This window comes from Rhododendron vialii, chromosome 5a, assembly GCF_030253575.1.
Source record: "Rhododendron vialii isolate Sample 1 chromosome 5a, ASM3025357v1".
Classification (NCBI taxonomy): Eukaryota; Viridiplantae; Streptophyta; class Magnoliopsida; order Ericales; family Ericaceae; genus Rhododendron; species Rhododendron vialii.
Genome location: NC_080561.1, coordinates 5,273,672 through 5,300,214, shown reverse-complemented (window position 1 = coordinate 5,300,214; position 26,543 = coordinate 5,273,672). Strand labels below are relative to the sequence as shown.

The following is a 26,543-nucleotide window of genomic DNA, read 5'->3' as shown; positions in this document are numbered from 1 at the left end:
TAAGTTACGTAACTTTCCAATCTAAACCCACCCTCAGTTTGCTACATAAATAAATCAAAATTGAATATTTGTTTGGAGCTTGTTAACTTTCAAATCAAGCTCAACCCAAGATTCTATTCGACTCGTCCGACTTCGGATGTCTAAATATTCAAGGTACTTGACGGCAACACGATTAAACCCAGTTTGAAATTAGCAACTCGCTTCATAAGCAAGTCAAACGTATAAACATATTTTCCAAGCCCGATAAAATTCTCAAACCACGTTTCAACAATCAACTGTTCGGATTATTCATCGTTCCTAATTAAAATGTCTTATGATAGTGCTTAAAAAATAAACACTATATAAATGATTGTAATTTCTCTTCAAATTTCCCTAAGACGAACACTCCCAGGGAGTAATTATTTGGCTGTCTTCGGGCATCGCCACGTAATGCTTTAACACCCTTACTCACCACACGTTTTCGTTAAATTCATACACTTAATATAGAGCCTTGCAAAAATATGCAGTGGATAATGGTGTTCAGCGCCACGACGACGATATCAGGAGGCCGCCAAATAATTTTTAGCTTTCAGGACAACAAATTTTTATCATCTATTCCAAAAAATTAAAAATCTTTATCATCTATTCCAAAAAATTAAAAATCTCTCTCTCTCTCTCTCTCTCTCTCTCTCTCTCTCTCTCCATTTTCTCCCCCGTTTAGATCTACCCGATCATCGGACTACACACCGACAGCAACTGATGACCATATGTGACAACGACGACAATTCCGCCTGAATCCAATTAACAATTCTACAAGCCAATAGGCAATAGCTTCTTCCTCAATCACACTTCGTCGGAGAGGTAGCCTCTCTCTCTCTCTTTCTCCGCCTCTCTCTCTCTCCACCTCAATTCTCTTACACGTCCGTGAAAACTCGTCGATCCCTTCTTCTCATTCCACATGCATTCAATCACCAGATTAGAATCAGCTAGATCTCCAGAGCGCTAGTCACCACCACGAAACCGGACCAGAAAAAAAGGACAAAAATGTCATCTTCGCAGCAGCAAACCCTAGGCGGCCCCTCCCAATGCGGCCGCATCCTCGGCCCCTCCCTCGACAAGATCATCAAGAACGTCGCCTGGCGCAAACACTCCAACCTCGTCTCCGCCTCCAAGTCCGCCCTCGACAAGCTCCAAACCCTGACCGACTCCGCCCCCGATCCCCTGTCCCCTTCCCCTCTCCTCGGCCTCGTACCGGCCGACGCCGAACTCGTCCTCCACCCCCTCCTCCTCGCCCTCGACTCCGCCTCCCCCAAGGTCGTCGAGCCCGCCCTTGACTGCGTCTACAGGTTGTTTTCTCACGGCCTTTTTCGCTGCGAAATTGACCTGTCCCCATCCCTCATTGCGTCCCGGTTGATCGCCTCCGTCTGCAAGTGTGCCGGGGCAGGGGAGGAGGCGGTGGAGCTGGGCGTTTTGAAAGTGTTGCTGTCGGCCGTTAGATCTCCCTGTGTTTTGATCAGGGGTGATTGCCTTGTTCATGTTGTAAGGACTTGTTATAATGTGTACCTTGGCGGGTTGAACGGGACTAATCAGATCTGCGCGAAGGCAGTCCTCGCGCAGATGATGGTTATCATTTTTGCCCGGCTCGAGGAGGATTCGTTGGTTGTTGGGTTTAATACGGTGCCTGTTTCGGATTTGTTGGAGTTTACTGATAGGAACTTGAATGAAGGGAGTTCTGTACAGTTTGTTCAGAACTTTATTAATGAGGTCGTGCAAGTGAATAATGAAGGGGTTGTTGTGGATTCGAAAATATCGATGCGAGTTGAGTCGACGGGGGAGGGGAAGGAGGGGTTGGGCAATGGTGAGTCGAATGATGGAGTGGATTCCAGTGGTGGGAGTAAGATTACCGAGGATGGGTTTTTGGTTTTCAAGAATTTGTGTAAGTTGTCGATGAAGTACTCGTCGCAAGAGAATCCTGATGATCAGATTCTTCTTAGAGGGAAGATATTGTCTCTGGAGCTGCTAAAGGTAATTATGGATAACGCGGGTCCGATTTGGCGCACAAATGAGAGGTAAGTCGTTTGGAAAATACAATCGAAGTTTCTAACTTTAGCCTCATGTTGTGACCATATCATGTTTGTGTTTTAAGTTGTTGCCATTCAACTGTTTTATGTTACTCATTTATTCTCTTCTTGCACGTACTGCTAGCAGCTTTATGTTAGGACAGTCATTGTTGTTTTGTAACTGGGGATATTGTGATTTGTGGACTTGTGGCATGCAAATTATGCCTCGAGAAAGAGCTGGAATTGGCTGAAAATTTTGAAGTTTAGTGGCCTAGCAAAAAAGAGCTTTCTAGGTTTGAGACCCTGCATTAGGGTGTATGATCGCACAGCCATCCTTTTAATATATTATTCCCGCGTTTTTCCGTGTTTGATTTTCTAGGTCGTCATTTCCTCAACGCTTTTTTACAGTGCTCAACCATAAGTCTTTTCCATTTGCCCCTTATCATTTTTGGTTATCATTAAAAGCATGGTTTATGGAGCAACTTTATATCTAACTCAAAAGCTTAAGCTATTAGGTATTGTCCCAACATTATATTAAGTGATCGCCCATTCTATACCCGATCAATTTGAGATTGTGTACCTTAACATCCCCTCTCGCGTGCAGCCGCGTTGATGTCTAGCATGTGTAGCCTCTTTTCAGGTCAATCATCGTGCAACCTTTTTGTTGGGTCTGTCGTTGTTGGGTGTAGATTGTAAAATATTTATGATGTGGCATGGAATGACCCCACTTTGATACTATGGATATTGATATCCAACCCAAAAGCTTAAGCTATTAGTAGGAGAGCCCTGGCATTATATTAAGTGATCCCCATTACATGCCCAAGCAATGTGGGATTGTGTTCTTTATCGGATTCTAAACAATCTATGCCTTGCATTGACTTGGGATCGATAACTAAGGGCAGAGCGTGGTCTGTGCTTCGTTGAAATGAATTTAAAATAATGTCTTAAACGTAAGGGGTATAAATTCGAAGGGAGAAATCCATTCTGAGGGATTAGAATCATAAGATGGCCTATGTGGTATGCCTTCAAGGGACCAAATTGGAGTGCTTGTTGGGCATATTGTGAGGGGAAGGGAGAAAAGGGAACCCTTTACTGGTTGGTCCCAACTTCCAGGCTCCAGCTCTTGGTAGTGCTGTAGGGAGCATAGCGACGTAGGAGAGGTTTGTGGTTCTCAAATGGGAGATTTGGGTGAGTTGAATGTTTAGGCATTTGGAGATGGTTCACGATGGGAGTTCACTGTAGAATATGGTCAAATGATTGGGCTGAGAGGAAGGACTTTTGGGATGAGCCGGATAGCTTGGCGTTTTGTCGGGGTGTTCATTGAGGCATTAGAGGTGATTTAAATGTGGGGAGCTATGCGGCTTTTTCCCTCTCTTATCGAAGATAAAGAATCGGTTGATCCTCCTCTCCAGAATGGCCCTTTCACTTAGTGCAGGGGACAGTGCCAGCCTTCTTTGTCAAGCTTGATTTTCTTCCCGTCTCACAGACTTGGCGGAATATTTCTCAAACATGGTTCAGACTGTTCTCGAAGCCCGTGTCGAATCACTGCCCGATGATACTTAACATCAGGGTATTTATAAGGGGTCACCCCCCCTTTTTTGTTTTGAGAATACCTTACTTCATGTGGAGAGGTATGAGGATTTAAGAGGATGGTGAAGTGATTATTAGGCATCACGAGTGTCATCTTGGGTTCTTGCCAAAAAAACTCGAGCTTCTGATGCAACACATTATAACTCCAACACTCCTGGATAAATTGACCAGGAACTCTTCTTTTTCAGCTTATGTTGGACTTCAAATTCCTCCGGTATAGTTTTGCCTATGATAGTGATGTTTTTCTAGAGATGGTAAGTTCAAAAAAGATGGTATCTTGGGGACCTTATGCTTTTAGTTTATAGTTCTAGAAAATTCGTACTTCTTATGAGTAGCTATTACTCTCTCCGTCCCTATTTAATGGTCTCTTTTGGGGATTCCAACTAAATAAGGGGACACCATCATTACATTTTTTTAAACTAGTTTTTCTCACTTTACCCTTCAATCATTGTTTTTTCTTACTTTACTAGTAGTCTAGTACTACAATTTTAAAAATGGAAGGGTAAAAGAGGAAATCAATTATTGCCCACAGTTTCGAAATGGGACAATCTTTTTAGGACGACAAAAAGTGCTAATTGGGACCATTAAATGGGGACAGAGGGAGTACTTTGGAAGAAATCGATTAGAGCATCTTCAAAGGCTGACCTGCTGAGCACACAAGTTCCCACAATTGATTTGATTTTAGTAGCCTTGAAAAGATCCTTATTTGAGATCAAGTGTTTTATAAGCAGAAAACACTCAAAACAGGGGAGTGATGTAAGGGTAGCCTTTGACCATACCAAGAACATGTTCCTTTTTTATTTGATTCTTACTATTAGATTCCTGCTTCGCAATGTGGATGGGGTGTTTCTAGTAGTTCATTTTTTTGGCAATTGGTAGACCTGTCAATTGCCCTGTTGTTATTGGTTTTGTTACTGATTGTAGTGGTTTCATTCCGTGGTTTTGATTTGTCACATGAAGATTCTCATATTTCTGTTATGAAATTTAAATGTCTTTAACGTTTCTGTTTTTCCTTTGTTCAGGTTCCTTAACGCCATCAAGCAGTATCTCTGCTTATCATTACTGAAAAACAGTGCACTGTCAGTTATGACTATTTTCCAACTTCTTTGTTCTATTTTCAAGAGCTTATTGTCAAAATTCAGATCAGCATTGAAATCAGAAATTGGGATTTTTTTCCCTATGCTCATCCTCCGTGTGCTCGAGAACGTGCTTCAGCCTAGTTTCTTACAGAAGATGACTGTCCTCAATTTACTGGAGAAGATCTCTCAGGATTCGCAGATTATTGTTGACATTTTTGTCAATTATGATTGTGATGTGGATGCTCCAAACATCTTTGAAAGGTATTGAAGGTGTCTATCAAACTGGTACTTCCCTAGCATCAAATGGCATATGTAATAAGTTGCAAGCTTGTAAAATAGGATAATGTCCTACCTCCCTTTATCTTTTCTGTATAGTTTGTTGATTTATGATCAACATCACCTGCTAGCTAAACAATCTGGGGAAGTGTTTGTCTATCCTGATTTGCTAACCTAAGAATATTGTTCTTGTATTTGGTGTGCCATATTCCGTAACATTTTTTATTCAAGAATCACAGCTGCCTGTGAAAACTAAGTTTGGTCATTTAACAAGATATATTAACTCGTGTAGAAAACTTCCAATTGTTTATATCTAACATACGATCCATATCTGTATATGTTACCCACAGAATCACTTTATAATAATCTTGCTCTCTGTGTACAAAGGATGTCAACATACTATGTCAAAATGTACAAAGAAGGACCAAAAGGTTTCTGCAGGAGAAGTGGTCTAAGGATGTTTGACTATGTTTTGAGTTTGTTGAATTTAACATCAATGGAGATTCATGTTGGAAATAATGAGAAATCGAAGTATTAGATCCATAAGAGTAAGAGCTCTCTTTCGATTTTATTTCAGATTGATCGAAACAAATAGATGTTGAAAAAGAAATTGAATTGGGTGCTATTTACGTTTCATATTTGGAAATGATATCTGCATATCATTGAATTATTAAGTTGTATGTATCTATGAATACTCGCTTCAAAGTGAATTCTCCCTATATACATCTGTCCAATTAAATTCTGGATTGATCCCGAATCTTTGTATTGTGTTAAAGATTTGCAGAATCCGTTATTCTTATCTTTGGGGGAAAAAAAAAAAAAGACAATGAAATTCGTTTTATTTGCATAATTTCCCCTACTCTTTTTATTTCCTTGTTCTTTCGGATATGTAAATTTTGTCTTGGATAACCATTTTGTACTTTCCTTTCGAAGAAACTATGATGGGGTGATTGCTGTCTCACTATGGCTTGCTGAATTATTAAAAGTTCAATCCCAAAATGACCTTTTATTAAGGGACATTCGAGCTATAAGGGATGTACCTAAGGGACAGCCCCGAAGAACTTTTTGTTTTTGTTTACTTGTGGTCCTTCTTATGTTAATTTTGTTCAAGTCATCTATCTCTTGGGCCTCTCTCTTGCTTGCTCTATAGTCTGTCCAGCCCTCCCTATTGTGTGTTAGCTGTAGACATCCATATAGGTTTCTTTTGGTTGCATTAGTACTCATTTTTCTTTGGGATTATGGGTTAGTCAATTGGATATTAAACCCTTTTTAATTCCGTCAGATGTTTGCAGGACTGTCAATGGCCTTCTGAAAACTGCTATAGGTCCACCTCCTGGTTCAACGACCACTTTGTCTCCAGCTCAGGATGTCACATTTCGGCTTGAATCCGTTAAGTGCTTGGTTACAATCACCAAGTCGATGGGAAGTTGGATGGACCAGCAATTAAGAATAGGAGATTTTTGCCCGCCTAAGCGCTTTGACAGTGACAGTTTATCAGAAAATAATACTACCTGTAACGGAGAAGAAGGAACTATCCCTGACTATGAGATGCATCCAGAAGTAAATTCTGAAGTCTCGGATGCTGCTACCCTTGAGCAACGTCGAACGTACAAATTAGAGCTCCAGGTTGACTAGTGTTTGCTTAGAGAGAGAATATAATCTGTATCATTTTCTAAAGCCTGGCCATTTCTTTTGTATTTGTAATGTGTCTACCCACTGGAAAATGAGGATGATCGGCCTATGAATCGGAGAAATTGTCCACAGTATTGACTGCTTAGTGGTCTATCAAGTTGTGTCCTTTTGTTTAGTTTTATAATGTTTTTCGTTGACTCAGGGAGTTTGCTGAACTGTGGTACAACTTTTTTTTATTGTTTGCAGAAAGGAATTGCACTGTTCAACAGAAAACCTTCGAAGGGAATTGATTTTTTAATTAGCACCAAAAAAATCGGAAGTTCTCCTGAAGCAGTGGCATTGTTTTTGAAGAATACTGCTGGCCTTAATGAAACGATCATTGGTAACTATTTGGGCGAAAGGGAGGAGTTTCCTTTGAAAGTTATGCATGCTTACGTTGACTCATTTAAATTCGAAGGAATGGATTTTGGAGAAGCAATTAGGTTCTTCCTAAGGGGATTTAGGTTACCAGGAGAGGCACAGAAAATTGACCGCATCATGGAAAAATTCGCTGAACGCTATTGCAAATGCAATCCAAATTCATTTACAAGTGCGGAAACTGCTTATGTTCTTGCTTACTCCGTGATAATGCTCAACACAGATGCCCACAATAATATGGTAAAAGATAAGGTGAGCTTGCTGAAATTATCAACGTATAGCCTCTACCTTCTTTGTCATTCATATGCATTGTCTTTGCTGTAAATTTTTTGTTTTGATCTTTGAAATAGGACTTATATTGCAAATTGGGAAGTTCAGAATTTCGTGGGAGTTTAATATTTAATATCCATGTTTCTATCATGTTCTGATTTCCACACTGTTGTATTTGGCTATTAAGATGACCAAGGCTGATTTCATCCGGAATAACCGAGGGATAAATGATGGCAAGGATCTACCAGAGGAATATCTGGGTGCTATCTATGATCAAATTGTAAGAAATGAGATTAAGATGACTGCTGACTCTTCTGCACCGCAAAGCAAGCAGGCAAACAGTCTGAATAAACTATTGGGCTTGGATGGTATACTCAATCTAGTTTGGAAGCAGACAGAAGAAAAACCGTTGGGTGCAAATGGGGTTCTTATTAAGCACATTCAAGAACAATTTAAGGCGAAATCCGGAAAATCAGAGTAAGATATAGAACTCACTGACTTGTATGTACTTCTCGATTATTTGTCAAAATGCTTGATCTGTGACAATCCTGTGTTGTTTTCTCCTTCATTTATCCAAGTTAGTAGAGTTGTTTACTCAACAATTTGTTATTTTTCGAAAACATGACTGTTCTTTCTAGGCATGTAAATTTTTGTTCTAGATGTTACAAAAATTGGTTTGTTCTACCAGTTGCGCCACCTGGTAAAACCTACCCCAAGAGAAAAGGATAAGGGATGTATTGCTGACAATTTACGTTTTGGAGCACATGTTCTTAAGGATGTTATACCTTCGTTATGAAATGGCAAACTATTGATCCCAGGCAATCCCCAATGTTTTTCATATTTTATTTTCTTTACATTTCCGTTGGACAGTACTCTGAAAAATACGATTCAGGTAGCATAGAAATAATGGAGTCAATCTCACATGGTGTTGCAGGTCTGCATATTATGCTGTTGCAGATGCAGCAATATTGAGATTTATGGTGGAAGTTTGCTGGGGTCCTGTGCTTGCTGCATTCAGCATGACTCTAGACCAGAGTGATGACAAGGTCGCCATTTCTCAATGCTTACAGGGCTTCCGACATGCTGTTCATATTACTGCTGTGATGGGTATGCAGACCCAGAGAGATGCTTTTATGACAACTGTTGCCAAGTTTACCAACCTCCATTGTGCTGCAGACATGAAGCAAAAAAATGTTGACGCTGTCAAGGTGCTTTTCTTCTTCCATTTTTTCCACTTTCGGATGGATTCTTCGGCATTGTTCTGGTCAAAAAGGAGATGAATTCATTAAGGTTTATTGAGCAAATAAAATAGTGTGGGATGGAGTCAAAGAATTGATGTGGCCAATCCGAATTGATAGTGAGATAAGGCTTTAATTGGTTCGGTTTATTTTGGATAGTTTGAATTGTGAAATATCAACATTAAGAAGGATAAATGTATCAATTTGTCTGGGATAGAATTTTCTCCACCGGAACACCTAGATGTGCCTGTGGCATAATGTTCATTATTGTCTTCATCCACGCATTCAATGACCCTTCATCATACCGGAAGTATAGTCTTCATCAGTATCTTTCTGTTGTATAGAGAAGTGAAATCATGGTGGTTCGATGATTAGAGTATCCAACAATTTTCCTCAGAGCCTGTGGTGAAATATTGCGGTGGCGTTCCAGATTGCCTTCTATTTCCGAAAGTTCTTTTTTGGGTGATGAACAGTAATAAAAAGGAAGGCCCATTCCACCTTTCCTTGCAAAGTTCTTCTTTTTAAAAGAGATTATTCTTGTAATGACCATAATGCCCCTTCTATCAATTCAATTTCCCCTAATACCCTTCCTCTCCTTGTACGCACAGACCAGACCCAGGGAGAGTCTCTCTCTCTACACGATTTTTACACAAACCCATTCCAACAAGCACTCCAATTAACGAACCCAAGCGAGTAATTTTCACTCGATCACCACTCTACTCAACCTTAACCAGAGCCCAAGTCAGCAACTCCCTGCTCGGAGAATCCAACTTCACCCCCACCACCACCGTCTTCCCGCCGCCGGAAACCTCCACTTCTCCGGCTACCCCAGCCCGAGTCATTATTTCCACTGGTTCCAACTCGTGGGTCGGATCTCTATCACACTGTCTTTCTCTTTTACAAGCGTGATCAATTAAGCCTCATCTTTTGGGACCATATGAAAAGGAGGGAGTTATGGGCGTAATAAAGTGTAAACCGCCGTCGTGTTCGTTCTGGTTTTATGGGTAGTACTCGTAGTAGTTTTTGGTTTGCTGCTTTTTTTTCATGCTATAAAGCCCACCACCAGAGCAGAAAGAGAAAGAAAAGTAAAAAAGAAAAAAAAGAGTGAAAAGAGGAGAGAGAACAGCACCGTGTGTGAAGCCTTGGGAGATGAAAATGGGCAGGGGCAGTATTGTCATTTCATCCGGGGACTGTTGGGAACAGAGACCAGAACATTTTTGAAAAAAAGGAAGGTTCAAAATCTGGAACAAGCCTACTTTTTGAACCAAAAAAAAAGAACTTTAAGAGAAATTGGAACGCCCCCTGCATATAGTTTCCTGTTATGAGTGCATAGCATGTTTGTTTTCTAGGTAATTTCTCATGGTACATCTTGTTACCACACTCATCAAATTGTTTCGATTTTGCAGGCAATGATATCAATTGCAATTGAAGATGGGAATTTTCTTCAGGAAGCCTGGGAGCATATTTTAACATGTCTCTCTCGATTTGAGCATCTGCAACTGTTAGGAGAGGGCGCACCATCTGATGCGTCCTTCCTTACCACATCTAATTCTGAAGCTGATGAAAAAGCAATAAGGTCCTTATCAAAGAAAAAAGGAACTCTACAGAATCCAGCTGTTGCAGCTGTTGTTCGTGGGGGTTCATATGACAGCACCACTGTTGGAGTCAATTCCACAGGACTGGTAACCCCAGAACAGATGAATAGCTTTATTTCCAACCTGAATCTGCTTGACCAAATTGGGAATTTTGAGCTGAACCACATCTTTGCTCATAGCCAAAGGTTGAACAGTGAGGCAATTGTTGCTTTTGTGAAAGCCCTCTGCAAAGTTTCCATGTCAGAATTGCAGTCTCCAACAGACCCTCGTGTATTTAGCCTCACAAAAATAGTTGAAGTTGCGTAAGATTCTAGCCTCTATCTCCTTTTGTTCTGGTCTTCTATATCTCTAATAACTACGCAACATCTATGATGTTTGTAAATTTCTGAAGATGCACTCTGTTGTATTTTGTAGAAAGAAAAGGGCAGGAGATATTGGATGAATCATGCAATCACACCGTTGATTTTCTCTTTTGCAGGCATTACAACATGAACCGAATCCGATTGGTTTGGTCTCGTATATGGAGTGTTCTTTCAGATTTCTTTGTGTCGGTTGGCTTGTCAGAAAATCTCTCTGTTGCAATATTTGTAATGGATTCATTGCGGCAACTGGCTATGAAATTCTTAGAGCGAGAGGAGTTGGCTAATTACAATTTCCAGAATGAATTTTTGAGACCATTTGTGATTGTCATGCGGAAAAGCAGCTCTGCCGAGATCAGGGAACTAATAGTTCGCTGTCTTTCACAGATGGTCCTCAGCCGTGTTAGTAATGTAAAATCTGGCTGGAAGAGTGTTTTTATGGTATGTAAATCTTCCACATCATCTATGATGCTGTTTTTTTTGTGTGTGTTAATAATCATCTATTATGCTGTCATTCATGGTTTAAAAGTCAACTAACATTGCACAAATTAAAGTGCATATCCTTGTAAGGTGCCTGGCTGAAGTGAGCACACATTCGAACTGGGATACTAGACCATGTTTTCTAAAATTTGGTCCCCGACTAGCCTCTTGTTATTTGACAAAATGAGAGTAAATTTAGATTTTCCATTGTTTATGAAGTAATTAGTGCGGTTTGATTCAGTTTGATTTATTGATAAAAATTTAGCCAAAGGTGTTGAGATATTGGTCCATATGTAATTATTGCATTGTGCTCTAATCCTACTTGTAGAATTGTCACTGTTTTTGACCTATGATGCTTGAAAAGTTTCTTATCTGACCCCTCCATACTATTTCGTTCAATGTCACTTCTCTATGCCAGGTTTTTACCACTGCTGCGGCTGATGAAAGGAAGAATATAGTCTTGTTGGCCTTTGAAACCATGGAAAAGATAGTACGAGAATATTTCCCTTACATAACTGAGACTGAGACGGTGACCTTTACAGATTGTGTTAGATGCCTCATCACCTTCACAAATAGTAGATTTAACAGTGATGTTAGTCTCAATGCCATCGCTTTTCTCCGGTTCTGTGCTGTCAAACTTGCTGATGGGGGAGTTGTTAGTAATGAGAAGAATAATATTGATGATTCATCCGTTCAAGTAGGAAGTGAAGATACTTCAGATCAAACTTTCACAGACAAAGATGATAATACGTCCTTTTGGGTTCCTTTGCTTACAGGTAACTTGGTTTCACCATCACATTCCAGGCAAGACATTTCTCCTCTAGAAAGATTAGATGAGAAAGCCGTCTCTTTTTTTAGTGGCTGACGAGTAGTTAGTGGTATTTATCAAACCAACTTAATTTATTCATGAATTTGGAATATATTCTTCTTTCTTTGCATCAAGAAACTAGGTTCTATCTAACCATGCCCATAACCTTCAAGCACACCGCAAAGAAGTCACATCTTACAAAAGTCACTGTCATCCATTTTATACTCTTTAGAATTCTGACACAATTCTTTGTGCCATGTTAGTTTCTACTGTGGCTGGGCTTTATGACCTCGCATGCAGTTTTGTGTCATACATGCTAATAACTTGGACGATAGTTTTTTTTACCTTTCACTACTCTATTAATGTTGTCCAGGACTATCAAAACTAACATCAGATCCAAGATCAGCTGTCAGAAGGAGTGCTTTAGAAGTGCTTTTTAATATTTTGAAGGATCATGGTCTTGTTTTTTCCCGCCCATTCTGGAACAGTGTTTTCAAATCTGTAGTTTTCCCGTTATTCAATTTTGTACATGAGACGAAGGAAACACAACTCGACGATGACCAGTCTTCACCAGCTTCCAGATCTTCTCATCATGAGGGAAGTATGTGGGATTCTGAAACTTCTACAGTGGCAGTTCAATGTCTGGTAGACCTAATTGTCACTTTCTTTGATGTGCTGCGGTCTCAACTACCTGGAGTGGTATCGATACTCGCGGGTTTTCTAAGACGTTCTGGTCAAGGTCCTGCAAACACAGGGGCAGCTGCATTGATTCGTTTAGCTGGTGACTTGGGAAGCAGACTTTCAGAAGATGAGTGGGGAGATGTCTTTCTTGCTTTGGAACAGGCAGTTTCTTCTTCCCTGCCAGGTTTTTTGAAGCTTCTCAGGACTATGGATAGAATTGAGGTCCCTGAAACCGCTTATAACGATGTGGAAATATATTCTGACCATGGGTTGACCAATGATGGTCCTGAAAGTGACAACCTGCAAACGGCGGCCTATGTTGTTTCAAGGATGAAAAGTCACATAGCCGCACAGCTTCTCATTATACAGGTCTCTCTCTCGCTCTCTCTAGATACACATATGTATAATCTTATATAGTATATGTATATATCTGTTTGCACTGCAAATATAGTGAAGGTAGGTACGTCTTTGGCTATTGCAAGCTTGTGTATGTTTTTGTTCACAGAAAAATATTCCTTGAGTTGTGTATGGAGATTGTAGTCATCTAATTTGCCTCTTTTTTTCCCCCTCGTGCAGGTAATGACGGATCTGTTCAAGATGCACCAGAAATACTTGTCATCAGTCCACATCAAGATCCTTCTTGATATATTTGCATGCATAACATCCCATGCCCACCAGTTGAACTCTGAGACAAACGTTCTGGTGAAGCTGCAGAGAGCATGCTCTATCCTGGAGATCTCTGATGCACCGACGGTTCATTTTGAAAACGAGTCTTTCCTAAATTACCTCCAGTTCCTCCAAGATTTACTGGCAAATAATTCATCCTTGTCAGAAGAGATGAACATAGAACCCCTACTTGTGTCGGTTTGTGAAAATATTTTGCGTATATACCTGGAATGTTCTGGATTACAATCTGCACAGCAGAAAGCAGTTACCGATAAGAAGCAAGAGGAGCTTCACTGGATTCTTCCCTTGAGTTCAGTGAAGAAGGAAGAATTAGCTGCCAGGACACCTCTAGTTCTGTTAGCATTAGGGGTTTTGAGTGGGCTCGAAAGTGATTCTTTTAGGAGGTATGTTTCCCAATTATTCCCCTTGTTGGTAGATCTTGTCCGGAGTGAGCATTGCACAGGAGAAGTTCAGCGTGTTCTAAGCTATATGTTCGAGTCATGTATAGGCCCAATAGTATTGAATTTGTGAATGTGCATATCGTTCGAAGTCTGTACGCGATTGTGCAAGCGTGCAGCTCGTCAGATATCTCTTGCGTAAGTCCTCGTCTTAGGCTGGCTGGCTGAGCAGTAGCTTGATTATTATTGATAGTTGTTCCATTTTTGGTAGTATGCAGGTGCTGGAATTTTGTTAATGGATGTATATTCAATTATGATACGATATATACTACTGTAAAATTTGCTATCCACAAACACACTTTGCATTTGGTTCAATATGAAGGATTCCATTTCAACAGCAGGAATTAGGTGTTTCTTCACTTGAATCTTTTTTTTTTTTTTTTGGTTTTTTGGTACATCTTCTCTTGATTCTTATTGCATTTACAAAATTGGTCTCTCTCTCTCTCGCTCGCTGCGAATGGGTTTTTGTTTTTTGTTTTAGAACCGTTGTTTCTTTCCATAACACAACTTTCCTTACAGCTCTCACCTTTTCATCCACCGTTGGCCACCACACCGTCTGTCGTGGCCATCGCGGCCATCTTTCCACCTGATTCTGAATTCCCACACAGAGAGTCTCGAATCTATTTGATTATCTGTCCGAGGTGTTTGGCTGACAATTATGAAAAAGCAATCTTCCATTATTTGGTTTTTGGTTAACGAGTTTTTGCCGGTCTGCAACTTAGAAATTCGTTTGTCTGAAATTTTCTTTCAAGGTTAAAGAATAAAATGTAATGAATTAGTACTCCTTCTGTCCCTAAACAAGTGTCGGCGTGCAAACTTAGGTCTTACAAAATATGCATATTTTTTTCACAATTTAATAGAACTCATTGCTATCTATTCATTTGTGATTTTTTTTGATTTTTTTAACAAAACAAATGTAATTTTTTAAAGGCTTAGATTTGCGCGTCAGACACTTATTTAGGGACGGAAGAAGTAGTATCTTTTGAGAAAGGTTTTATATTATAAAAAAATACTTTTCTTTGTAGATTATTTTGGTAAGTACTCGTACATTGAAACAAAAGGAAATCGAAACATAACTCTCTGTGTGATTTCCTTTCTCCTATGAAGATTAGTGGAACGACACCAGGATCCCCTTTGATTTGCACATCACGTGGTCGGTGGGTTATTTATTGGTGCCACAAGGCTGGAAAGTCCTCTCTATGGGAGAGCTACTCAAGAAGGCTCAATGCCTCAATCATAGAGAGAGAGAGAGAGAGAGAGAGAGAGAGAATAATAAAAAAAGACTAGGAAAATCTTTGTGATTTGGACGGTCATTTTCTTTAATTTCTTGCTGTTTAAGGCCAGCTTAAGTCAGTCTGGGTTTCTTTTTGAAATAACGTGCCCCTCGATTAGTCTTCGGGGACCAATCACACCGTTCACTTACGGAATTGCAAATAAAGCCATAACAAAACTCTGTATATACTGGTCTCAACCGAGTAAACACACAAGAGAAGCATTGATCTCTTTTTTCTTTTTTCTTTTTCAGGCCATCGTGAAGCATTGCTTGTTAATCTAACAAAGTATGTCTGGTTTAACATTTAGGGCTCATTTGTTTTATGGAATTAGGTCATGAAATTATACAAGTTATCCAGAGAAAATAATAATTTCATGTCTAGTACTCCCTCCGTCCCTTTTTTAATGTCCAGTATTCCATTTTGGGTTGTCCCTTAATAAATGTCCATATTGTAACGTTAGTGAGAAAAAGTTGGTACGTTTTCTATTTTGCCCCTAAAAGTAGATTCCACTTTAAAAAGTTAGTGAATAAAAGTGTAATGATGATGTCTCCATAGAAGATAAGTAGGAAAAATAGAGGTAAAAGTTGATGTGAAATGTGTAATAATAATATTTTTTTAATAAGTTGGAGTTACGAAACGGAACGCTCAAAAAGGGACGGAGGGAGTATTTTTTTAAAGTCTTCACTATTATCTACCAGGTTTTGGACCGGGGAGAGGTGAGAGTTCTTTGATAACGGAGTGAACCTCATAGGATTAACATAAAAAAGTCTTTATTCTTAAAAATGCTACTAGTACTTTTCTTGTTCCAAGAGTTAAACAGTACTTGGAAAGATTTGAACCGTATAGCTGGAAGGAGCAAACCCCTAAATCTAATGTGTTAACCGCATGCAGTCCTTGAGATTTAAACCATTTATTTAGTTAATAGAGAACTAAATGGTTTTTCTTTTTCTTGTTTAGACTAAATTAGAGTGTTAGAATTATTCCGGTGAATGTATGTGTGGTGGAGACCCTTGAAATATACCACACATCCCTTGAATACCCGGATCCAAGAGGGATCCGGGGATGTTGCCAAACGCTCTGTTGAGTGTATCCGGACTGTCCATATCGGTAATCAATGGTCCGGATTGAAAACAAACTCTTTTAGGAAAGAGTTTAATTCTTCTCTCTAGAAGAGTTTGTTTTTTAATCCGAACCACTAAAAATACTTTTGAACGATCCGAATGCATCCTGCACGCGCTCGACAAGGTGCTTTGCAGCGACCGCTAGGCATCGTCCCCGAATCCATAAAAAGAGATTCCAGTTGTTGTAGGAGAAAAAAAGGAGGGGCGTGGGGTCGGCGCCGGCCCCATTTATCCTGGAGTTTAAATTAGTAGTTGAATTTACAAAACCCCATAGAACTGATAGAAGCCCTGAATTTTAAAAATTAACTTTGACTTAAAATAAAGTAAAATCGCCGCATAGTAGTCTGTCCAACGAGCCTTTAAAGTCAAAGCTTAGCTGGTGATCATATTATTAGAGAAACCAATAATGTTGCACAAATTAATCCAAAATAACACCCGTTGATTCCTAGGACTTCCGGGTTTGCTCTATCTTAAATCTCATATTCGAAACCTCTTACGTGTTGTTATCGACTTTTTTGGAGCCATTTCATACGGAGTTTTGCTCGGCTTTAATTGGGCTTCGCTTAAGTAGACGGCGGAATTGAGCTTTGCTCGGCAGAATTGGTCGAGCTGCGCTTATGCTGACCTGAAAACGTGGATATATATATATATATATATATATCAAAATAACTAAACAAATAACATCAGTTGACTCTCACGCAATACTTGCTATATATATAAAGGACCCCTGATTCATGCATCACAACATCACCCTCAAAACCAACCCAAGGAAAAAAACAGAGAGAGAGAGAGAGAGAGAGAGAGAGAGAGAGAGAGAGAGAGAGAGAGAGAGAGAGAGATGATTTGTCTACTAAATGGTCATGAATCCAGTCTATGGACTCTTGCGCTCATCTTATACACTTGCATATGGATTCCATTTCTTCAAATGAAGAGTTTACTCGACGAGATCCTTGGCATCCACAAATTTTTTCGGCCACAGGACGTTGCATGCCGAGACGAGGGACTTATGTGGTCGCCCGATCTTCCGGTGGCTAGGTTCGAGGATTTGCATTATCCCAAAAGCAGAAGCAGCAGCAGCAGCAACAATGACAACGACAGCGTTGATGATGATTGTGATCGTCGGGAGTTAATGTGTTCGGTTTGCCTGGTGGAATTCGAAGGGGTAGACGCAGTGAGCCAGCTCCCTCGTTGCGGCCACGTCTTCCACGAGGAGTGCATCCAGAGGTGGCTAGACCGGAATCAATTCAGCTGCCCTCTCTGCAGGTCCTCGTTCCTGCAAACCCTAAACCCGAAACACTAAACTCCCTCGTTCCTGCAAACCCTAAACCCGAAACACTAAACTCTAAACATGTATATATGTGTGTGAATGCATGTGTTTACCCTTTTTTTTTTTTTAACAAACAAAGCTCACGTGAAAACATTACATGTGATGCATTGTATTGACCATGATGATGTCTGTATTTCGTGGGGAAGTGATTAAGATTCCACTTTTTCCCTGTTGGGATTTGGTTCCTGAATTCGTGGGGAGAGATTCTGTTGCAATCACCTTCGGAAATTGAAAGGGGCTGTTTGGGAGCCAATTGATTTTTTCAGATTCTGAATTATTGATTGGAGATTATGAATTTGTGGAGTAAATTGGAAATTGAGGGACGACTGTTTGGCAGTCGATCTCTATTGATTTTTAGGTTTTGAATTATTGATCGTAGATTATAGATATCTGGAGTATAATGAGAATTCGTAAAAGTGTTTCAACGATATGTCCGGAATAAATTTTGTAAAAGGATTTTGTGAGTGGAAGTAATAATCAAAATTCAAAAAGCTCTTTCAAAGGTGATTTTTAAATTTTGCATTCTCCGATTCATTTTTAGTAAAATGCATTGTGGCATATATAATTCATTCCACAATCAGCTCCCAAACAGCCAAAAAATGTAAAATGCAAAATTGTTTTCCTTTTTTAATAAGTCAATTCTTTTGAATATTCACGAAGTACGAGATGTCTATCAATTTAACTGGAAAAAAATCTATGAGAAATCATGCAAGCGGTTATAATATTGATGAGTTGTTGACTTGGTATGCCAATTTTTTTATTCCAAGACGACCCCCGCCCCCCCCCCCCCCCCCCCCCCCCCCCCCCCCAAAAAAAAAAAAAAAATCCCATTATGATACAAGAATCGTGACATTATTGTAACTTGCTCTATGGGGTTGTTTTTTTGTTTTGTCAAAACCGATAACCGAGAATATTATTACTCATCAAAACATCAAGCGGAGTTCTCATCCCTTCATTCTCTTGACAAGGGATCAAGAATCCACACGGAAAGGGACATAGTTCAAATACTGTACCCCCTCGGCCCTCACCCATTATTGTGACTTGTTGTATATGTGATTATAAACATATTTACACAGAGAAAGATTACTCTACATATCTGTTTGCATTCAGCATCACATAACTCTCTTGAAAACCCAACAAAAATCCCATCGTATGTCGAATAGAGCTAAAGAGGGATTCTTGTCCTGTTTTATTGCGGTCCAGTTTGGCTTTTGTAGGTTCTTTCTAAGCCCACAACAATAATCAAAATCGTTCATTTTGTAAAGCTCGTCGTGCATGCGTTCGATCAAGTTACATAAATGACTTGCAACGTCAAGAGTATAGACAAAGAGACATTTAGCCTTCCTTTAATTGGAAAAATGGAGACTAGGGTGCAAATGAGTGGAGCCGAGCCAACCAATCCAAGCTTCGTAGTGATCAATTTTGGCTTCTTACTAAATGAGCCTAAAACTTGAGCTTAGCTCATTTACTACTAAACGAGCCTCTATAAACGAGCCCAGTCCATTCAAACAAGCCAAACTTCTTCGAGCCGAGCTGAGTTTTACAATGTTAGACTCAGCTCATTTACTACATGAGCCTAAAACTCAAGCTTGACCAGATTGCTAAACAAGTCGAGCTTGTGAGCAACTCGATTTGTTTGCAGCCCTAATAGACACTACATATCAGTATCGGACCACAACATATTACGAAATGTTGGTTTTACAACCAAGTATATGCAGCCCATGCAGCCCAATCTCTCGTTTGATCTGTAAGGACCGCCGAACAATGGTCCAAATGCACCAAATAATTTCCCCTCGCAATGTGCAAATGGCATGTCTGAAATTCCTCATGTATCTGGTATTTGATTGTGTAATCCGACAGAATTTACCAAAGATGTAAGCAATTTTAACCAGAGAGCATCAAACAGAACATAGACAAAAGCTCCAAGTTGAATTACAACACCCTTGCTCCCATCAAACAAGCCATTTATGTATCAGAAGGGGTGGGGAAAAAAACACTATAAAATGTCCAGAAGTACACGTGCAAAGAAGCCACCTTCGCCTTTCGGCTCAAACAAAAGCGTCTTTCTCCAGCAGCTTCAGTACTTCATGCTGGCCGTTCAGCCTGGCGACATCAATGGGAGTTTTGCTGTCCAAATTCTGAAGTGTGCTGCAATAATGAAAACCAAAAATAGAAGGAAGGTATATGAAAGAAGAATAAAGCCTATAACGGTAGGGAAATATCGACCAAAGACGTTGGGGACTTACACAGCGGCGCCATGGTCCAGCAGTAGGGCTACACACTCCTTCCTGCCATAACCGGCAGCATAATGGAGAGCAGTGTTCTTATTCTTATCCAAAGCATCCACCATCACCCCGGCCTCAAGAAGGATTTGAGCACACTTTACCTGCAGTGATACGAAGCAGAGATAAGGTAATAAGGGACTTGCAAAGCTTTCTATATAGTGCAGAAAATGAAATTTAGTACGGTAGTGCCACAATGGGCATGGAGACCAGAATAACTAGTTCCCTTCTGATTTGAAAGATAATCATTATCTCCTTTAAGGCCAAAGAAAATTACATAAAAGTCCCCTTTAGTGTTCTAATACCATTATTTGTTCCACATAATACTCGCATCACTTTTTCCTGCTGCCTTCAAGTTCACAGTGTTCACTACAGACGAGACAATAAATACAGCCCTCTGCATTTCCAAGGCATCTCAACTCGACAAATGTTACACCCATATGTGCTTCCAGCTTCCGATAAGACAGACCTACCCAAATTCTGCCCTTCGGAGGCTTCCCTGAGCACATCACAAACCCAGCAGAGTTCAAACACACTCAGCAACACCAATGTCCTCAACGAGATTTATTGGATTTCCACCTAACCGGAATGATAACTACACTCTCTACCATCTAGCCATGCCCATAATCAGTTGATCTTGCTCAACTACAAATGACAGTCCTCCTTGTACAGATTGCATCAAAAGACATTGACTTGCATTATCTTGTCAGTTCTCACAATGCTGAACTTTTTCATCAGGTTCTTCTAGCAGACTCGGATCCTCTCTCACTTTTCTCTATCTCAATATATTCTCAATCTTTCATTCTCCACACGCCAACTCATCAATTCCAAAATCCAATGGCACAAAGGCATTGCTCACAATCAGTCACACAAAAAAACAGCGGCCTTGTTTGTTTGGTAACTTTGGGTGTTTTAGTTTTGGTAGTGGATGGAGAGAGAAATAGGATAATGATTGGAGAGAGAGGTAATGAGTGGAAAGAGATAGAGAGATAAATGAAATTAATAATTGGAGAAATAGGGTAATGATTGAACAAAGATATAGGGTAATGATTGGAAAACAAAGTAAAATTTGGAAACGAACAAGGTCAGCGTCGTGGTCTATGACTAATGCCCAACTCAAATGGCAGCCTAGCGGCGGAAATAAGAGGGTTCCCCTCCCAGCGCCTTGAGCACAAGAAAACTCACATCCTTCTTTGAACGATTTCTACCGAAAAACAGAGGTTTCCCCTTCCAACTCCTTTAGCCCAAAATAACCACCTCCCATCATAACCAACAGCTAGCAAGAACCACTGCAAGGCTTGTCCTCTCAACTCTGACACAATATTGGCACAGATATTATGTCACAGATTCTTGACAATTAAAGACACCACTAGAAAACTGGTTCCAAGATGAGAACACAATGCATCTTGAAACTTGAGATCAAGGCAACATGTTTCTTACAAAACCAAAAGCAAACTTGCTCACAGGAGATCCAAAGCCAGTACACTAGTAGTGCATTTCCTCATCGCCTTGCAATATTAATGAGAGAATGTGGCACTTTAGGCGTAAGAGTTTTCAATCTAACTAGTTGAGACAAATCCCAACCCAAGGATATAAAAAGCAAAGTAATATGCAGGCAAAAAAAAAACTTCACGAGACGAATCCCAACCCAAGGATATAAAAAGCAAAGTAATATGCAGGCAAAAAAAAAAACTTCATGTCATACCTCACCATAGCCACATGCAAAATGCAGCGCTGTCCTTCCCTCTGAATCCTCTTCATTTTTATCAGCACCAGAGGCCAGTGCCTTGGTCAAGCCCTGATAATCACATATTGAAAAAGTCAGACATTTTGTGTTGAATATTTGCTGATATGTGACGCAAATCACGGCTTACGAATGGAAATCGCTTTATCTGAATTTACTAAATCACAGAAAATGCAGAGGCAAGGAAGCCGTGTCTATCACAAATCTCAATTGTGTTGAACCCAACAGGTATAATGGACCACCAGATGTATAAGGATTTTAAATCATGGAAACTTTATTTTAATAATACATTGGTTAAGAAATTTTACGCCACTAGTTTTGGCATGTTTTTATTAGTCTTTTAAATTTTACTACTTAGTTTCCTTGGCCGTTTTACTTGGTTAGCATTTAGCAAGATTCTATTATTTCCTAGTTGAGTTAGGGTCTGCTCCTATAAATAGGGGACAGGCAGAAGGAATTTTTGACTCAAATAATAACTAATAAGAGTGTATCTTTTTCCTTGCGGATTTCAAGGTGAATTCGTGGATTTGAGTGTTCATCTCGTTTACTAAAACTATGTGTAGCCTTCGTATGATAATGCCACTGCCACCAAGCTGCAAAGTGTTGGCAAGTTCAAATATTCATCAAAGACCTGATGGTAATAAAGGACACAAATAGGAAATACTGAGTACCTCCGCATCACCAACACTAGCAGTCTGATGAACAATGGATTCATCCTCATTTCCAGCCTCATCTGTTTCATCTGGCCCAGACATATCAGTAGAGGTAGCAGCTTCACCACCAACTGCATGACCCATTGCTTCACCCAACTTCTGTAGAACGTCTTTATCATTCCAGTACCTGGAAAACAACAGTAAAAGCTTGTACAAGGTGGTAGGAAAAAGGGGAAGACAAGAATGGAAGAACTAAAAAGAAGACAGAGATATTCAACCAACAGAAGAGCCACTTCTTCCATAAATATATTTTCCCCGACTTCTATAAAGCATAGGAAGATCCAAGCAGTTGTGCCTAGAGAAGAGGCCTAATATAACAGTTTAACAAAGAGGGCCAAAAGGTGCTTTCTTGAACTACAAATTATTTTCATCATGGTCTTTGCATCCTTTCTCTTTTTCGTTTTGTATCATGTATGAAGATGCAATTTCATATACATCAAAATTCAAAACTAACCTAGAAATTCTTGATTTTTTTTGAATAATAGATTGAAAAAGGAAACCAAAGTTTTTTCACTGGAACATTTGAAACAAGTGACATATAGGATGACATTTGCTTTCACAATAATTATCAAGATTTTGAAATAAAGCCAGCTGCTTTAATGAATACAAAATAAGGTGAATGACCAGGAGTCCAGGACATCAGTTACTTTAGTTCATGTAGAATTTTTAAACACAACATACTCACACCTAAAGATAAACTACTTCATAGTTCATGTCCTGTTTTTTTGCATGCAAAAGTACTGCATGGTAACATCAAAGACATAATGAGAGTTATACTGTTCTAAGCAAGACAGATTTTTATTTTTATTTTGATTGGCGAAAGTTAGAATTGTTAGAATAGCTACATAAGAACCATGCGACAAGAACTACAGATATATGATATATCTGTGAATCTGCAAAAAGGTTACAAGCTAATAATATCACAGCAGATATCATTGCAGGAACTAACATGATGATGAACAAAGCAAAATAAATGATGGAATACAAGCTTAATATTTGGGACCTCATCATTGCAGCTGGACCTCCTGACTCAATCTCCTCTAAAATTGGTTTCAAGGTTGGATCCTCCTTGACACGGGCCATTCGTTCTTCTAGCTGGTCTTTGTGTGAAGGATTTGTCAGGTTCTCAAGCATGCTAGACATGGATGGATCCTGAGAAAAGGAGTATACATTTCACTGTCAGGTTCAAACCTTTCTTCCCTGAATTCTTGACAACGCGCTAAAGAAGTTTGGGCGCACCTGCATCAGTGCATTACCAAGACGCTCAGCCATCGTCATAAATTGTGGATTTTGCATAACCTGTTGCATGGTTGAATAGTATTGTTGTGTATCAAACTGAGGGATAGCATCCTCTGCTGCTCCTGCACCATGGAACGTCTTTTGGAGCTGCTCTGCCATCTGGTTAAACGAAGGATCTTTTGCTATTTGTTCAGCCAACTCTTTAATGCTAGGGTCCTATATTTGCCAAACAACTAAAAATTAGATGCAACAAATGACATAAATCTATTGAATTGCAAATAAAAGCATTTTATAGACCACAATGAAGTATCAAAAATTTTTACGATCAGACGACTCAAACCTTCTCCATCTATCCAATCCTACCTTAAGTTATGAGGTACATACTTCCAATCGACTGGCCTTTAGTCACCAATGTAGGATTAATACTCCTTTCCTTTCCAAAGTCCTCCCAAATGGTCAGAGTACATTAGTCTTGATTATCACAACGCACAGGCTAACTGGCTAAGTCGGTGTTTGCCATTTTCAATCCATCCATATACAAGTTGATTGACACAATAATGGGTAGATTTGAAGATTTTCAACAACCTTTCCATAGCCTCTTTCAAAAAGTTAACGTCTTTAAACCACCCCTATATAAAAATTGCCCGAAAGACACAGTTCACATGGTACTGATAGCATGCATGACCTCAATTAGTCTTCCATAAACAGTACAAATGAAATAATTCAACACTGATAAATTTGCTTCTTCCCTAGTGTGAATTGCAGAGTAGATAATCAAAGTACAACGATTACATGTGCATCAAACATGGTCTAATTTTTCAAAAAACAAATGCTAATAACTCAACATCAATAATCTCAAATGATATATTCATAAAAGCAATGCGATCGGAATTACATTGAGCAGGCCAGACATAGCCGAGAAATCAAAAGGATTCGCAGGATTCGCAGCAAACCCAGCTTCGGAAGATGTTTCAGATTTCACACTTTTGCTATCTGTCGTATCAACCTTTTCACCTGAGATAAGCAAACATAATAAAAATCATGTTCCGAAAGCAAACCAGAGTTAAAACTTCAAACATTCCAAATCAACATCACGAGCAGGCAGCAGATACAAAGTACGGCAACGAATAAGAAAAAACTAATCTAGAATTCAACTAGTATGAAAACAGCAAGTGCCCTCCACAGCAATCAGCTAAGAAACAAAATGATAAAGTCAAGACTCAAGAGTGATGGAGAGAGATGAAAGTGAGATAAGGTATAGAAATCACAGGGAAATCTTGACAAGGAAATCCACAATCAGAGGAGTATTTCCTTCTTCCTTTTATTTAGAGTTTCTGAATTGGAATCGGATCCTCTCTGGCCACATTTTGGACTGGAGGAAACAGTCCAAATCGGGACCATACATTGGAAAAATCAATGGTTCAGATTTGCTCATAGACTCTTCGCGTGAAGAATCAACTCCTCCCACGAAGAGTCTTTGAGCAAATCCGAACCATTGATCGCAACAATGGACCTCTAGTCCAAAACTTGGACAGGTGAGGATCCAATTCCAATTCAATTCTTTATTCAACTACGAGGTAAAAGAAATGTGAAATTCTTGAGTATTCTACTTCCATTCAAATGAAGAATCAAGAATCCCCAAACTTTTAATTGGGGCAGCACGTTGGAGTTCACAAGGGATTTGCTTGTCTATGGATCGATATCACACGAGCAAAACTCAATCAATCAATCAAATTTAACCTAATTTTCTCAGAACCAAACATAACAAGAAATCCAAAAGAACCCAAAAGCATGCTAAATTACCGGAATTGCCAGACTTCGGAGCATCCTTTTGCGAATTAGAATCCATGAGCAGCTGTCTGTATCAAAGAGAGAGCGTGTGTTAAAATGGAATAGAATATCAAAACCCCATCGATGCCAACTTAAAGAAAACTCTTGACTTAGGGTTTTCGCGGAGCATATCCGATTGAATCGAAGATTATTCAGATGGCTATTTGACCAAGATGAAACCCTAGTTTTTATACTGTTAATTAACAACAAGAAAAGGAACAAAAAAAGTAATGGATACCTGATGGTAACGTTTCAGATAAGCTGCCAAATCGAAACGTTTATCGCCACTGATTTTTGCAAGATTTGATGGTTTTTGCCAAACCCTGTTCAAGACCGATAGTTATAGAGAGAGAGAGAGAGGATATAGATTCAGACGGAAGCTTTACATATGCTGGTGCCCTGCAGTGGGCCAGCTCAATCCTCATCTCTGGAAAATGAACGGCTTGTTGCGCTTGGAGTCTTGGGCTTGATTGAAATCACACTAGCCCCACTTTGACTATCTTAAATTACACTTTAGTCCCTACTTTACAAAAAATGTGTTACAGTTTGGTCTCTCTCTCTCTATGTCTCTCTCTCCATATTTGGATGTTCTGCATCCCCACACTAATTGTCTCATCCCCATTTGTGAAGCCTGATTCAGTTTGATTCATGTTCTGCTAACTGTTCGGGATTCGGCGTAGTCAAAAATAAATTATGCAAAATAAAAGTACTTGACATATGCAGCCAATGTAACTGCACTGCATTGTTCATTCGTTACATAGTAAAAATGAGCGATTGTGTTGGTTTTTGGTCTCTTAGACCCAACAATTTCTCTTTGTGCACACGAACTATTTGGTAGTGGGTTAAGGAAGCTCGAGAACCAATCCTTTTGAGCTATCTTTTCGGACGGGAATTAGCTTGGCAAGAAACCGACCGGAGGCAGACGGACATGGTAAGTTAATCATAACTCCAAGTTTTGTCTTGAAAACAACCTCTTTGTGTCGTTAGTCCAACTAGCATTTCTCTAGTGTACCTTTGGGGTAGTGGTAATGGGCTCAAAAGCATACCGATAATCAATTTCTCTCATCGCCGATCTTGAAGGTTTCAAGGCGCTTATGACCAACGCACCTGAAGCAGTCATGTGTCGAGCCTTCCCAGCCACGCTACAAGGACCAGCTCGGCTATGGTATGCTTCACTCCCTGCTTACTTCAATCAGCTCTTTTAAACAACTTTAAAAGCTTACTAAGAAATTGAGCCATCTTAGTGAAATTCAAAATCATGCTCCTGTCCCGAAGTAGGTTAGGTTTCCCTCAGTATATTATCTTTCCCCAATGTTGCTAAAATATTAGTCCTGATTCGGCTAAAAAAAATAAGCCAAGTCAATAATCCGGTATACTTGTTCTTCAGCCAATAAGCCCAAACTTGTCGATTTATTTATTTATTCT

At 39.6% G+C, this 26,543-nt stretch overlaps 2 protein-coding genes across 3 annotated transcripts; one reads left to right on the top strand and one right to left on the bottom strand.

The window, feature by feature from the left end:
- The first annotated feature begins 625 nt into the window (after positions 1 to 625).
- On the top strand, positions 626 to 13,928 carry LOC131325509 (brefeldin A-inhibited guanine nucleotide-exchange protein 1). Of its 2 annotated transcripts, XM_058357813.1 has the most exons (11): positions 626 to 2,048; positions 4,652 to 4,969; positions 6,277 to 6,610; positions 6,863 to 7,285; positions 7,491 to 7,780; positions 8,238 to 8,511; positions 9,948 to 10,438; positions 10,615 to 10,936; positions 11,394 to 11,751; positions 12,157 to 12,833; positions 13,041 to 13,928. In XM_058357813.1, the coding sequence occupies exons 1-11, from the start codon at positions 1,024 to 1,026 to the stop codon at positions 13,659 to 13,661; spliced, it is 5,133 nt and encodes a 1,710-aa protein (XP_058213796.1). In that variant the 5' UTR covers positions 626 to 1,023; the 3' UTR covers positions 13,662 to 13,928. The 2 variants fall into 2 exon arrangements, with proteins under 2 accessions (XP_058213796.1, XP_058213797.1); XM_058357814.1 differs by lacking the exon at positions 626 to 2,048 and having other exon boundaries at positions 4,792 to 4,969; positions 6,267 to 6,610.
- A 5,194-nt stretch (positions 13,929 to 19,122) lies between these two features.
- Positions 19,123 to 25,558, bottom strand: LOC131325508 (ankyrin repeat domain-containing protein 2B-like). Its single transcript, XM_058357812.1, has 9 exons — positions 25,357 to 25,558; positions 25,092 to 25,147; positions 24,184 to 24,302; positions 23,289 to 23,504; positions 23,053 to 23,201; positions 22,008 to 22,176; positions 21,298 to 21,390; positions 19,557 to 19,696; positions 19,123 to 19,458 (listed from the first exon to the last, which is right to left on the bottom strand). The coding sequence occupies exons 2-9, from the start codon at positions 25,135 to 25,137 to the stop codon at positions 19,359 to 19,361; spliced, it is 1,032 nt and encodes a 343-aa protein (XP_058213795.1). The 5' UTR covers positions 25,138 to 25,147; positions 25,357 to 25,558; the 3' UTR covers positions 19,123 to 19,358.
- Positions 25,559 to 26,543: the final 985 nt, after the last annotated feature.